Source organism: Phodopus roborovskii, unplaced genomic scaffold (genome assembly GCF_943737965.1).
Source record: "Phodopus roborovskii unplaced genomic scaffold, PHOROB, whole genome shotgun sequence".
Classification (NCBI taxonomy): domain Eukaryota; kingdom Metazoa; phylum Chordata; class Mammalia; order Rodentia; family Cricetidae; genus Phodopus; species Phodopus roborovskii.
The window spans coordinates 9,154,953-9,170,998 of NW_026126459.1; the positions used below are offsets into that span (position 1 = coordinate 9,154,953).

The 16,046-nt window shown below is 38.5% G+C and overlaps 1 protein-coding gene across 1 annotated transcript in view; it reads right to left on the minus strand.

Moving 5' to 3' along the window:
* Positions 1 to 16,046, minus strand: part of Smc1b (structural maintenance of chromosomes 1B) — a 59,005-nt gene that overhangs the window by 12,259 nt on the left and 30,700 nt on the right. Inside the window, exons 13-18 of the mRNA XM_051189551.1 lie at positions 8,322 to 8,459; positions 7,765 to 7,881; positions 6,991 to 7,097; positions 4,391 to 4,532; positions 3,408 to 3,553; positions 2,057 to 2,210 (exon numbers count right to left, since the gene is read on the minus strand). Coding sequence (XP_051045508.1) covers positions 2,057 to 2,210; positions 3,408 to 3,553; positions 4,391 to 4,532; positions 6,991 to 7,097; positions 7,765 to 7,881; positions 8,322 to 8,459 — 804 coding nt within the window. The remainder of the gene's footprint in view (positions 1 to 2,056; positions 2,211 to 3,407; positions 3,554 to 4,390; positions 4,533 to 6,990; positions 7,098 to 7,764; positions 7,882 to 8,321; positions 8,460 to 16,046) is intronic.

Consider the following 16,046-nt stretch of genomic DNA (forward strand, 5'->3'; position numbering starts at 1 on the left):
TTTTGTTTTTGTTGTTTTTTGTTTTAATGTGTGAATGTCTTGACTGCATGTATGTATGTGCACGTTGGTGTGTGCTTGGTACCTGTGTATGTTAGAAGGCAGAAATGGATCCCATGGAACCGGAGTTACAGAAAGAGGTCACAAACCACCTAATGTGGGTACTGGGAATTGAACTTGGATCTCTACAAAAGCAGCAAGTGCTCTTGACTGCTGAGACTTCTCTCCAGCCTCCCCACTGTATTTTTCACTGCCTGAGCTAAACCTCATATTACCTGAACTTTCTGGTGTGTTAGCATCTAGTCTTCCATTCCACAATGCCTCCTTGGATGTCTCTCTCTGTGGGAGCTGTGGAAAGTTGACTCTAGACACTTTTACTTGTGACTATTCTCATTTTCAGGCTCCCAGTAGCTCAGCCTTAAATAGGTTTATTCTTAAGATGGCACTGAACCATCTTAAGTGACAAACAGATGTACTTTCTTTTGCTAACTGACCATGACAGAGTAGTCATTATCTCACTACAATCCCCAGTAGGATTCTAAGCTTTTGAGACCTTTTGTGGGCTTGTCCTAGGGCAAGATTACTAGTTTCTTTCTTTCTTTTTTTCTTTCTTTCTTTCATCCTTCCTTCCTTTCTTTTTTTCTTTTTTCTTTTTTACCAAGGCTGCTTCTACTCTGCCTCTTCCATCAAGAATTCATGGCTGGTACTGCATGGTGTTTGCTTCTTTTTGCTGTGATACTTTTCTGTTTTTTTCCCATTTTTCATCTGATGGTCTTCTGTATTTCTCTTGGGAAGAAACGGTTACTGTTTCTTCTTTCTTAGTACACATATTTTTCTACCTTTTGTAATTTTCCCAGAGTATTTGGAAAATCTCTTTCTGCCTTTTTTCCTCTGTCTTTTATGTTTGGGAGTTTCTATAAAGCCATCTTTAAGCTCAGAGATCTTTAGCTATGTTCAATCTATTAGTAAGCCCATATAAAGTATTCATTTCTCTTACATTTCTTTTGGTTCTGCTTAAAATACCCATCTGTTTAAATTATCCTGCTTACACACTGACTATCCAGTAGAGTTCTTAGCTTATCAATCACATTTGTATTAAATTTCTATCCTGATAATACCAACAACCCTACCCATTTCTTAGCTGAAGTCTAAATGTTGGTTCTGGTACTTTTCCTGATAGTCAGACATGTGCTGAGCAAAAGTAGCTACTGTAAATAGTCCCTTAGTACTGTGGTGGTGAGGTGTAGGAAGAGAAGCATCTAGGTGACTAGGTGACAATCTTTAGCAAGCTTCTGTGCCTGGACTATGAATTTCATATGCTTCTCAGTACATTTTTTTCCTCCCTTAGGTGGGACAGGATGATGAGAGATGCCTGGAGTGGAGGACTGCTAATATCTGACTGCTAACACTTAAGAACTGTTAACCTCAGCAGATGAGGTACTGGTAAAGTCATTTCTCCAGAGAGCAGCAGACTCTGTTAAGTGATATCATTTCAGAAGGTTTCAACATAAAAAAGTGAAATATTACTGGGCAGAGGTGGTGCATGCCTTTAATTCCAGCACTCAGGAAGTAGAGGCAGGTGGATCTCTTGTTAATTTGAGGCTAGCCTGGTCTATAGAGCAAGTTCCAGGACAGCCAGAACTGTTATACAGAGAAGCCCTGTCTCAAAACACAAAAAAATAATAAATAAACCCTAGTGTTCTCATATTCATATATGTATATGTGTACACACATCTATGTGTGTGTATGCATGTAAATATGTATATTTTTGAGAAATGCTCTCACTACATAACCCAGGATGGCCTTGAACTCTTGACCCTCATCTCAGCCTTCCAATCCCTCAAGTACTAGCTAGGTCTATACAGTCTTGCACCACTACAACCAATTTAGAAACCTTTTATTTTTAGGTAATTATTCAATACTAATTCATCTTAACATTTTAATATCTACCTTGAATACTCTGCCACAAACATTTTCCCCTTTTCCTTCCCTAGAAGGAGCTAGAAAAGCCATAGCACAAGCAGTTGAAGACATCACATATAGTATTTTGGTTAGATACCTCCACTTCAATGATGTCCTCCAATGACCCCAGCACAAGACTTATCTCAATGTCTTGAACTTTGCAATCCAGCAGCAAGTTATGCTTCTCTAGTAGCTTCTGTTCCAAAGAACCCTGAATGATTACAACTTCTTTCTGTAATTTTTCCACTTCCCTGTAAATACAGATATGAAAAAGTGGCTTTACTCATTATGTAATTATATCAAAGAATAACATGTTACATTATAAACCTACATGAAAATGTTACTTTTCTATGAGAGATGCAAGTGCCAGTCCATGATTTATGTATTATCACTCCTGAGAAAGATTATCAATGTATACATCTGATCTAAGAGAACATTTTTTTCATAGACATTTCTTTAACCAGAGATAGAAAAGACCCTGCTTTCCTATATTTTTGAAACAAGATTTTGCTATTTAACTCCAGCTAACCCCAAACTTTGTATTCTCTTGCTTCTAACTCCCAATTGCTGGGATTACAGGTACATGCCGTCATATCCAGCCCCAAATACTTTAATTTTAAATACGTGCAATTTTCAACCTGCATTTCCTATTCAGATACACTATATATTTTAGAATATTAAACCAGGAGAATATCTCAGGAGAGAGATACCAGATTAGCTATTGCATCCCTGACAACCTGGTTTCTATCACTCACAGAATGCTTTAATTGGAAGTGGGGAACTGAAAAATGAGGGACGGGGTAAACACTAAGTCAACAAGGACCTTTAAACAAGTTCAGAAAAAGGACAAAAAGAGAAAAAGAAAAACAAAGAAAGAGATCAGGATACGGGGGGTGGTGGTGGTGGAGGAAGATGGGTGGTTTTCAAGAGTGTAGAGAAGCAGAAAGGATTCTGTTTAAATGAAATACAAGAGGCTGAATATCAAAGCACTGAAGGTCTCTAGATAGTGAGGAAAATTATGACAAGTCAAGGGTTGAACAAAGCAAAGTGCTTATGGTCCTGTCAATCAGGAAAGTAGATGTCATCTTGACACGAATCAGCTGATTCAAGGCAGTGATTGTCTACATCATGATGGCACATATACTTGTCAGGTACCAGATGTTCTTTAAATGCAGACATAGATTAGAAGGAATCCCTGGAGGACAGGAAAATGCCAGTACCAAGAGATTCAGGGTAAAAGACTATATGTGAGTTCATGTTTTCAGCTGCCAAAAATGACTTCACTGAAGCTGTCCTGGTTTTCCCCATGTTTAGAACATTTGGAAGATGTTATGTGGGACCAAGAACAAGAAAGGGTAAACATTCAACCAAGTTTAGATAAGAAATATCAAACTGGAATTATAACTTTAAAATAATAGCTAGGTCTTTCAAATTGAAGTATTGATTACCTATTAACAACCAAAAACTTCTTTCGTTCCTCTTCAATTTGAATATGAATTTTCTCTATGTTGGAACTCTGAGTAGCAAACACTTCCTTAATTTGCTCTTGTTTCATCATGAATTCATCCACACTTTTCAGACATTCTTCTTCAGTCTGAACACAGAGAATATGTGTGTGTATAAAATATTTTATATTAATACAAAAAGGTTCTGCCATTATCAGTAAGAACATCTATTCATTCTAAGAGAAACCCCCTTATCCCATGTGTTGTTAATCTCTTTCAGATTGTGTCCCTTTTATTCTATAGCTTTTAGAAGCTACTAATCATTTCCTGCCTCTGTCTTTGGATTTGAATCCACTGTTTAACCTGCACTTCCTGACATGTATTCCATTTGTCCAGTGCAAGTGCTCATGAGACTATAAAATGCTAGCTGTCTTAACAGTTTCTATCACTTCTTCCTTCCCATGTTGCTGAGTTTCTGTACTGCCTTCTTTTCTGTTTTCCTCCTAAAATTTCTGAATTTTCTAGAATCTCAACTGTTTCTTCATTACACCATGCTCTCCACCTCCCTTAGTTTCATTCCTTATGCTTTTAATTTGCTCTACAAACTAGGAACTCCTGCCATACACAGAACGTATCTGTAATCTAGCTCTCAGGAAGCTGGGACATAATTTTGAGTTTGAGAACAGTGGGGCTACATAGTGAAACTGCTTCTGAAAACACAGCAAACCAGTAATTCTGGTTTATAGTTCCAGTCCAGAATTCTGTTATCTACATGTGTGAGTTCTCTGTGGCTGTGTTACTGCTCTCTCTCTTCCCACTTAACATCCAATAATTTATCAGTTCTGTTCATTTTACTTTAATATTTTTGAAATATGTTGCCCCCATTCCAACAAGGCACCATTAGGTTCTCAAAAATTGCTATTCAATGAAAAAAAAAAAGCCATAACTTCAACAAAATGGCATTTCAGCTACCCATAATAAATTACCTTCTTTAGGTTATCAATGTCTTCTCTGCCTTTCTGGATAGTCATTTTTAATGTGTCGATCTTGTTCAGTTTCTTCTTAAGTTGATTTCGACTATATTCAAGCTGAATATTAAGCCGAGTTTTTTGTTTTTCAAATTCTAATCTAGTATAATAAAATCAAGCAATGTAAGTGATAAGTGTGTTGATTCTTTTAACTTTTTTTCCAGATTAAAAAAGGTGTGTATATCTGTGTACAGATGTCCACTGAGGCTAAAGGGCATGAGATCCTTGAAAGTGAAGTTACAGATGAATGTGAGCTGCCTGATGTGGGTGCTGGGAACCAAACCTGTATCCTCTCCAAGAGCAGTAAGTGCTCTTAACCACTGAGCCATTTCTCTAGTCTTCTTTCATTTTTTTCTGATAGAAAATTTCAAAAATAAAAGTAGAATTAACATTGTAATGAATCACTTGCAATATACCCAACTTAATAATTACCAATTCATGTTGACTCCTGTTTCACTTAACTGAAGTTAGTGTAACAGGCAAGAAAAAGAAATTTAAAAAATACTAACTTGTCAGGAAGAAACAAAACTTTTTATTTACTGAGAATATGATTCTCTATGTAGAAACTCTAAGGAATCTGTCAAAGGGCTAATAGAACTAAGGAATTTAGCCAAATTTCATGATACAAGGTATGTTTAAGGTAAACTAATTTTATCTCATTAAAAAGTTTAAAACTTATTATTTGTCTCTTTGTGTATGTACATATGGATATGTATGATATGTGTATGGAGGCATATATGTCACAGTACAAGTGTGGTCAATGGACAACTTCCCAAGGGTTCTAGGGCTTGAACTCAGGTCACAAGACTTCATGACAAGTGCTTTACTCATAGAATCATCTTGCTGGCACACTTTTATTTCAATATACTACTAACATACAATTTTAAACTGAAATTTAAAAAACAATTTAATTTTCAAAAGTACAAAGATATGAAATGATGAGGAACACATGTCATGAAACAGGTACAAGACTGAATTTATATACTGTAAACTAAAGACCATTAATGAGTGAAATTGTGGATCAGTGTTTTATTGTCAATTCTTCCTAGGTGATCTCTAAATTCAATATGGGCCAAATAAAAATCAAGTTCTTTTTAAGAAAATGTGGTGGTTTGTAAGAAAATGACTCACATAGAGAATGGCATGATTAGGAAGTATGGCTATGTTGGAGTAGATATGGCTTTGTGGAGGAAATGTGCAACTATGGGGGCGGAGGGCACGTCATCGAGTTTTGAGGTCTCCTTTGCTCAAGCAACATTCATTGTGACACAGACACCTACTGCCTGTAGAGCAAGATGTAGAACTCTTAGCTCATTCTCCAGCACCATGTCTGCCTGTGTGCCTCCATGTTCCCTGCCATAATGATAATGGGTTAACCTCTGAAACTGTAAGCCAACTCCTGCTAAATTTTTTCCATTATAAGAGCTGCTGTGGTCATGGTGTCTCTTCACAGCAATAGAAACGCTAAGACAGAATAGCAATTAAATATTGATTCTAAAATCTATGAAGAAATGTAAAGGACCTAGAACAGGAAAAAACTTAATGACTCTTCTCCACTGTTGTACTCTCAGCCTCTAGGAAGGCCACCCAGCACATGAAAAGTACACAATAAATACAAGTTGAGTGAATGAATGGGATATGAAAGTATTATAGAGATTAACAAAAAGGCTGTGGGATAAATGTTGATAATTTTGATTTGAAAAACATTCTCAGGACTAGAGAGATGGCTCAGAGGTTAAGTAAGAGCACTGGCTGCTCTTCCAGAGGTCCTAAGTTCAATTCCCAGCAATCACACGGACGGACGGACGGATGGCGTGCGCGCGCGCGCACACACACACACACACACACACACACACACACACACACAGAGGTTTTTTTGAGACAGGGTTTCTCTGTATTGTTTTGGAGCCTGTCCTGGAACTAGCTCTATAGACTAGACTGGCCTCGAACTCACAGAGATCTACCTGTCTCTGCCTCCTCAGTGCTGGGATTTTCCCTCTCCCTCTCTTACCCCCACTCATCCCCCCATTCCCCCTACCCATCCACTCCCCAGGGAGGGTGAGGTCTTCAATGAGGGATCATCAAAGTCTGTCACATCATTTGGGCAGGACCTAGGCCCTCCCCCATGAATCTAGGCTGAGAGAGTACCCATCCATGGGATACTCTACAGTTAATCTGTAGTTTAAACACCACCCAAATTGACATTTTTAAATAGGCTGATTCTAAAGTATACATAGGAAGTAAACAAGAAAAATATACTTTAGAAATCAACTTCATTATAAAAAGAACTAATATGACTTTCCTTTTTGTGTCTGTTACATTTCTTTGTAAGAAACTAAGTTTTACTAGATTCTCCATCCTCTGTCATACTGAATATCAAACCCAGGCAGGGCCTTATGTATGCAAGGCAAGCGTGATCAACTACTGTGCTGTAAGCCTACCATTACTAGCTATTTCTTGTTGGACTAAAATAAAGCCTACCTCAAGCTTTAAACTAGGAAATAGTCATTTTTACATGTATACCAATATTGCTTACCAATTTTTTAAAACAAAAATACCTTTTTTGATCATTTTCTTGCTGCTGTTTAACATGTTTGTTCTCAAATTCACGGATATTTTCCACACCAATTTCTTCACAGAAGTCTTGGAATATTTCATCTTCTACCTTTTAAATTATTTTAAAACAACTGATTTAATAACCATTTTATAAAAAAATACATAAGCAGTGTTATAATTTTCCACCCTTAGCTTTTCCTGAATTAGGCCAAAAGCTACTCAGTGCATTCAGCCCAGTGCTTTCTATTCCTTAGCTCCATAAACTATCCTCATATGTTTTCAAAGTTGTACTTAAGCCCTGATAAAATACAATATTCTACATTTTAAAAAATGCATCCTTTATATGAGTAATAAGAAACATCTTGGGCAGTTAAAACAAGATTAAAGCATAGAATCAGTAATAAATTTAAAAAAAACTGGCATAATCTCAATCCAACAATATCTAGCTTCAAATACATAGCATTTTAATAGTAAGCCATATTGAAAATTTGTGGATTTCAGTTCAACACAAATGTGATAATACTGATACAGCAGTTAAGTAACATTAATGCCAGTGGATAATCGAAATCATCGGAAACTACAGAGGTCCTTGATCCTCTGTACTGGTAGATCCTATTTTGACATGCTCTGTTCTGGGTATGAACAAATAACAACATTCAAAAGATGATTTCCTGAGCTAATCTTGAATGCATAATTGTGTGTACACAGCCAAGAAGCCCTAGCTCTGGTCTAGAACATTCTATATGCTACTTAATAACAAGTGCAATATTTATCACCTTATCTATTTTATCTTGAAATTCTTCAATTTTTTGTTGTTGTTTGTTGATTCCTTCATTCAACATAGTACACTGAGACTCAATATTCAGCAATTCACTTTGTAGCTGAGATTGTTCCTAATAAGAAAAAAAATCTGCTTAATAACAGACTATTTTATTTTTATACTGTAAGGCTAAAAATATGATAGGGTGTCTTTTACAATAAATGAAGAATTGCTAGCTACAATGGATTCTGCTACAGCCAGATAACATGGTTAAATACTATAGAAATCATGAAGGACTGTAACAAAAAATCTTAAACATGGGATAAAGTATCTACAATTACATATTGTTATGTAAATACTATTCTTTTTAATTTTTTGAGACACAATGTCTCTGTGTAGCTCTGGCTATCCTAGAACTTCCTTTGTAGACCAGGATGGCCTCAAACTCAAGAGATACATCTGCCTCTGCCTCCCAAGTGCTAGGATTAAAGATACGTGCTACCAATGCCTGGTGTAAATAACATTCTTAAAATTCTATGTTGTAATACAAATTTCCATCAAACTCTACATTACCTTGTAAAATGCAGCAAGGTGCTTCTTTTTAATCATCTCTAGTTCATTTTGTGAATATTTGAGTCTTGTATTGGTTCCTTGTACTAAAGTCTGTATTTGTTTCAGATCTGTTTCCTTGCGGAGTGTCTTCATTAACTCCTAAACAGGGAAATGTGAGAACATTTTTACAATGGAAAAGCACTCTTGCTATTCAGTGCTTTCATAGTAAAATAAAAGTGATTTTACACATAACCACTGAACAATTTCTTCCAAAAAGAGGTAAGGTGTGGGTAATGATGGGATGTCTCAGTAGTTAAAAGCATTGACTGCAAGGGCTGGAAAAATGGCTTAGCTGTTAACAATACTGTCTTCTTCCAGAGGACCCAGGTTCAATTCCTAGAACCCACCTGGCAGCTCACAACTATTTGTAACTCCAATTCCAGGGGTTTCAGGGGACCCATGGCAAAATACCAATGCACATTTAAAAAAAAAAAAAAAAAGAGGACTGACTGCCTTTACAGATAACGTTTCAATTCCCAGCACCCACATGTGGTTCACAATCATTTCCAGGAGCTCACATTTAATTACAGGAGATTCAATGCCCTCTTCTATCCTCTACAGACATCATGCAGTCAGGTGGTACACAGAAATATGTGCAGATAAAAAACCAATACACATTAAAAAGTTGTGGCAGTGCTGGAGGGACTGCCTGGTAGTTACTAGTACTCTTAGAGAGGACCCTGATGTTCAATTCTCATGACTTACCCTGTAGCTGACAACTGTCTTGACTCCAGTCATAGGGAGTCCCCAGTAACCTTTTCTGGCCTCCATGGGAACTGCATGCATGTGGTGCATACATGTACATTCAAGCAAACACACACGCATGTGTGCATGCGCGCACACACACACTCTATGCAATATTATATATAAAGTAAACAAACACACACACACACACACACACGAAGACTGGGTGTGTAAATTCATTTGTCACCCGGAGTAAGACAGCATACAACTTCACAAAAAATTAACAAACTTTCCAACAGAAATGACAGTTAAGAAACGTGAAAAACAATGCTAAACAACACATCTGTATTTACATCTCAAGTTATTGGTGTTTTATTTCATGCAAGACATTCACTACAGTGGATTGTTTTTAATTAATGTCTGTAAGCAGTAGATGAATGTTCTTTTCCTTATACTTCACTAGAACTATGTATTGAAAATTTTAAGACTTATAAGAATAAAGCACTCAGTTTGTATACTATCATCATGTCTTACTTCCTGGACATATGGGTATTCTCTTTCAGTTACTAATAAGAGGGGGGGAGGGAGGGAGGGAAGGAGGGAGGGAGGGAGAAAGTGTATATTTCATGTGTGTTCAATGCCTGTGGAGACCAGAAGAGAGCATTAGATGCCCTGGTGCTGTAAGCTGCCCAACATGGGTTCTGGGAACAAACTCAGGTCTTCTGCTATAGCAGTAAGATCACTTTAACTGTTGAGCTGTCTTGTATTAGTCAGGGTTCTCTAGAGTAACAGAACTTGCAGAAAGAATCTCTTTATATATAGACCAAGAGGATTTATTAGAATGATTTATAGGCTAATTCAACAATGGCTTCCATGAATGGAAGGTCCAAGAATCCAGTAGTAGTTTAGTACATGAGGCCAGATATCTCAGCTGGTCTTCAGTATATGGTGGAATCCTGAAGTAGGCTCTGATGCCAGTAAAGGAATGGACTTGACAGAGTGAGAGCAAGGTAGCAAAGAGTGAAGATTCCTTCTTCCATACCTTTATATAGGCTTCTAGAAGATGGGGCTCGAATTAAAGATGGGTCTTCCCACCTCAAATATCCAGACTAGAAATGGATCTTCCCACTTTAAATTGAGCAAAATTCCCTCACATACATACCTTTTCTTTTTGAGTTCTAGTTAATTCCAAATGTAGTCAAGTTGACAGCCAAGGATAACCATCATAAGTCCACCCCTTGTCAATCTGGCATACAACCATATCTCCTTATATCATGATTAATTTCCAAATGAAAACAACAACCATGTCACGATTATGCCTAACATGATATAATATCCCACATACACCGGCATACATATATTTAACCAGGTAATAATTACACCTAACATGATGTAACTATCCCACATACAACTTCAAACAGTATATACATTTAGAATAGGTGGCAATATCCCTTGAGGGACATTCTTTTAGTATTTTAAACTTAAATATAACCATTGAGACTCTCTTAATTACATGTTAAAGAAATTGAGAGAAGAAAACACAAATCACAAATATGTGTATAGACATATTTTTTTCCCTTTGAGACAAGGTTTCTCTGTGTAACAGCTATGGCTGTCTTAGAACTCTTTGTAGACCAGGCTGGCCTCAAATTCAAGAGCTCCACCTGCCTCTTGAGTTCTGGGATTGAAGGTGTGCATCACCACCAACTGGCGATTACAAACACATTTTGAACAAAATGTATAACTGAAGCATTCATGTAAATTTTAATCCTTTTTTTCTGCAACTGGCTCACAGCCTTAGATGGTATTTGTAACCACTTTTCTCTACTACCCATTTTGTATTTCCTCCACCCTCATCAAGTACTTCAACAGGTCTTAACTTTTCCTGGAGCAGTGATGAATACCTTTATTACGGATGGGTCCTGTGCCCTTTGTCATCCTGTCTGGATTAGATGGTTGCATTCTCCCGATTTTAATTACAGAATGTGGCAGCACCTAGATATGTCCCAAAGGATCTTCTGTACTCCAGATATAATCTTTCTTACCTCCATTGTGGAGAATCAACACAATTTCCCCATGGTAATCTGGATCAATCACCCCTCTTAACACTATTATTCCTTTCTTAGCCTATTGGCTTAAGAGCATCAGAAGTCCAAAGTGGCCGGAGGTTGGAGGGAAGTATTTGAGCTTCCAGTTCAATGGAATGTTTGTTGTGGCACCTGGCAGAAGTGCTTTTCCACTCTGGAACCAAAATGTCTAGGCCAGCAGAATTTGTGAGAACAGGAAACAAAAAACTTCCTAGTGAATCCCTTGGATCCTTGCTATGGGAAAAACTGTACCATATACTGGACATTGATTCAAAACATATACTGCCTTGTTGGGAACCCTGCACCAGCCCTACAGACTTCTGCCACCTAACTGGTGCTGGAACTTGTCTTCAGAAGGCCATTTCACCTTTCTATCAGGCCAGATGCTTCATGATGGTAGGGAACATGGTAAAAACCAGTGTATTCCATGATCATGGGCTCACTGTTGCACCTTACTGACTGTAAAGTGAGTTCTTTGGAATACCATGATGGTAGAAAAAGCATTCTATAAGTTCACAGATGGTGGTTTTGGCAGAAACATTATGTACAGGAAAGACAAATACAGAACCAGAATAAATGTCTACTCCAGTAAGAACAAAGTACTGTCCTTTCTACAGAGTAAATGGTCTAGGTTGTAGACTGGTTGCCCCAAGCAATGGTGCCATATCTAGGGTTTAGTCTTGGTCTCTGCTGATCTGGCACTCATCAGCAGCTGAAGCCAGGTCAGCCTTGGTGAGAGAAGTCCATGTTGTCAAGCCCATGTACAACTCCCATCTGAACCACCATAACCACTTTGTTCATGGTCCACTGTGCAATGACAGGAATGGCTGGGGAAAGAGGCTAACTGCCCACAAAATGGGTTATCTTATTTACTTGATTACTGAAGTCATCATTTGGGATAACCTTCTGATAAGCATTTACATGCAACACAAGAATCTTCACTTCCTTTACTCATTTGGAAAGATCATCCACATACCTCTCCCCCCAGATGTCTTTCTTACTAATTTTCCAATCCTATTCTTTCCAAGTCCCTAACCATCCAGACAATCCACTGGATATAGCCCATTATTCAGTGAACAATCACACATCTGGCCATTTCTCCTCCAAACAAAATGTATGACTATGTTACTACTCAAGTCTACTGTGAAAATTACCCTTTGCTGGCATCTTTCAAGGTTGTCTTAGGAAGAGACTATAATGCTGCAGCGGTCCAGTTCTCGGTGGTGCTTGCATAATGGGCAGAGTCATCAGCAAACCATGCTCTAGTCTTCTCTATTGCAGTTTAATAAGGATTAGGATAAATAATTAGGCCAAACAGATGTTTATTCAGGGAGAAATAACTCATAACATAGACAGATGAACACCAGCCGGTTCCTGGTCCCAAGGATGCCTCCAGAAGTCCTCCTGTCCCTGTGCTGCAAGCAAGAGAGCATTCCCCACCTCCTCAGACCTAGTTCCACAGGTCACTTCTGCCCCTGGCTCCACCCTCCAATGTGCATGGTCAGTGCCACAGAAGTAAACAAAGTAAATATCCCACTACAATTCCCCTTTTAGTCTACAGAAAAGATTTAGGCTTGATACAAAAGTATATACAAACAGTGAATAACAAGTGTGCTCTAAGAAAAGGAAAATTGAGAACAAAATGACCTACATATTTAGTCCTAGGGTGAAGGCATAATGGAGTAGGGAGGAGGCAGCATGTAGAGACTGGAAAACAGAGGTCCGGGCCCACTCTCCGGTAAGATGAGATCACGTGGAAATACTTAGATTACTAGAAATAGGTTAATAATTAAGACAGAGCTAGCCAATAAGAAGCAAGTAACTAGCCAACAGAATTATATCAAATACAGAGTCTGTGTGTTAATTGGGGCTGGTGCCACAGTGGGTCCCAGCCGGCAGGGAAAAACCTTACTCCTTACACTTCTCTTACTCAGTCAACCAATCATGGAATACCCCCATGAGGTTATAGGTGCTTGGTGGCAGACAACATTTTAATGGGAGTAGAAACCATAGGTATTTGGGTAATTTCTTCATGCAACTTGTTTTTGTCTTCAGGACCTGCTTGGGCCCAGTCATGTATGTACAACTTCCATTTGATAATGGATTGCTCCTATGAAAGGCCTAATTTGAGTTAGTGGGCCACATATAACACCCAGTTCATGATGGGCAGCTCAGGTTGCATGGTAATTTGGTGGCCCATTGTCACATGCTCAGGTTCCACTAAGGTCCAATAGCAGGACAAGAGCTGTCTTTCAAAGGTAGAATTATTCGCAGATGATGGTAGAGTCTTGCTCAAAAATCCTAACATCTCTTCTGTGATTTATCTCTAAGGGCCTTCCAAAGGCTCTAAACAACACCCCTACTGCCACTGCTACCTCAAATACCACTGGATCATATGGTCCAAATGGTAGAGCTGCTTGGACCTGCTTAAGGGCCTTTTCCTGTTATCGACCCCAAACAAAACTAGTAGCTTTCTAAGTCATTTGGTATATGGGCTAGAGTAACACACCCAAGTGAGAAATGTCCTGTTTCTAGAATCCAAATAGGCCCACTGAACTTTGTGGTGGGTTGGACCAAGTGCAATAATTTATTCTTCACCTTAGAAGGAACATCTCTGTGTTCTCCAAACTACTGGATTTCTAATAATTTCAGAGAGGTTGAAGGCCCTTGAATTTTGGTTGGATTTATTTTCCATCCTCTGACACATACATGTTACAACTGAGTCCAAAGTGGTTGCTACCTCCTGTTTACTTGGTTCAACCAGTGTAATGTCATCAATATAATGGCTGATATGATATTCTGTGGAAAAGACAGTCAAGAGTTGTTTGAGCTAAGTTACAACACAGGCTAGCTAATTAATATATCCTTGAGGTAAATTCTAGCCTTGTCAACTGAAAGCAAATTGTCCTTATGGACAAGTGCCAAGAAAAAGACACTTGCTAGATCAACAGCTATGTCTTAGAGTTTCTACTGCTGTAAAGAGACACCATGACCACAGCGACTCTTATAAAGGAAAATATTTAATTGAGGTGGCTCATGATGGGGCAGTGTGCAGGCAGACATAGTGCTGGAGTGGGAGCTTACAGTTCTACATCTTGATTCACAGGCAACAGGAAGTGAACTGTGTGCCATGCTGGGCATAGCTTGAGCATAGAAGACCTTGAAGCCCTCCCCCACAGTGACACACTACCTCCAATAAAGCCACACCTCCCAACAGTACCACTTTGTATGGGGGGGCATTTTCTTTCAAACCACCATAAGGTGCATACCATGTACCAAGTGATATGTTAATCTGCTCAAGTAAGGACACCACATCTGGTACAAGAGCTGAAATTGAAGTGAGTGATTGAGTTTGTGACAGTCAAATGTCATTCTCCACAATCCATATTGGGCAGATAGGATAGTTTTTAAAAAAGATGTGTTGGGAACCACTGCCCTACATCTTTCAAGTCCTTGATGATGGCACTAATTTCTGTTGTGGATGTGATGTTTTTGATTCACTATCTTCCTTGGCAGAGGCAACTCTAAAGGCTTCAATTTAGCCTTTTCAACAGCCTTCACTTCACAAGTCAGGAAACCAGCATGATATTTTTGCCAACTTCTAAGTATATCTATCCCAATTATACATCCTGGAAATGGGGAGATAACCAAAGGATGAGTTTGGGGACTCACTGAACCTACTGTGAGTTGAACTTCAACCAAAGCTCCATTAATCACCTGAAGTCCCTACTTTAACTAGAGGGCCACTGTTATATATTGTTTGTATACCACAATGTTTCTTCGGATTTCCCAGAGTCAGCATCAGTTCAAAACCAGTATCTAACAGACCCCAGAAAGTCTGGTCACTTCCTTTTCCCCAATGTAGTTAACCTTGTAAAAGGCTATATGATCCCTCTGGAGAAGGTCTGGGGAAGGCTAACAGTAAAACTTTTAGGTATTTCATCAAGGTCCTACCTCAGGAGAACCTTGCCATTCCTTCATTTAAGGGTTCTGGGTCTGTAAACTGGATCAAGCCTGGAAATTAGTTCATGAGGCAAGATTCATTTTTGCCATAATCCAATGTAGACTTTCATTTGTTTGAAAATTTTTCCACTTATAAAGACTAAACAAAAAAGCAATACACTTGCTATCTATTTCATGCCTAGAAACACCATAATTGATTACCCAGTACCAAAGGTCCATACAAATAAAGCCTCCATAACATTCACTTTGGTCTATGCTGACCATTATGGGTCAGGCCATTATGAGCATTACTTTGTGCTGCCCATTACAGTAACTACAATCTCTTTTACTTTGGCAATTAGGTGCTACCACCTGGCCCCTGCTACTTTAGGGCACAATTAAACCCATTACATTTAATTCATACAACAGAGCATCAGTGTCTCTAGCCCTAAGGTTTGGCACAAGATGAAGGGTGATGGCAAAGCTCTTCAAAATGTGCTGGTGCTCCTTTCACCATTTTACATCTTAGAGGATTACTGAAGGACATCATTTCTGGGATTTGCCATTGTAGAGGGTTAGGTTTTACACAGTGTTCCCTATCTAGCATTGCAATTTCCCTGAGACTTAAAACCCTGTCATTAATAGTAGGTTAAGGGATATCAGGAATCTCCAACCCTTTTTCAGTAGGCCATCTTTTTTGAAAAATGCTTTAGCCAATCATTCAAAGGGACTCTGGATACCCTCCCCTTTTAACTGTTCAATATTTCATATTAAACCTGGAATCTCTGCTCAATGGGCCCATAACAATAAACTAACCGAGATCTAGATTTATGTTCCTTTGACCATTTTATCCCTCACCCTTAAAATCCATTCCTACACATATTCCTCAGAATCCTGTTTGAATGAATTAGCAAACCCATTAAGCTCTTTATTAGTGTAGTGTATTTCATGGACTAGACTATCTACCTTCCCT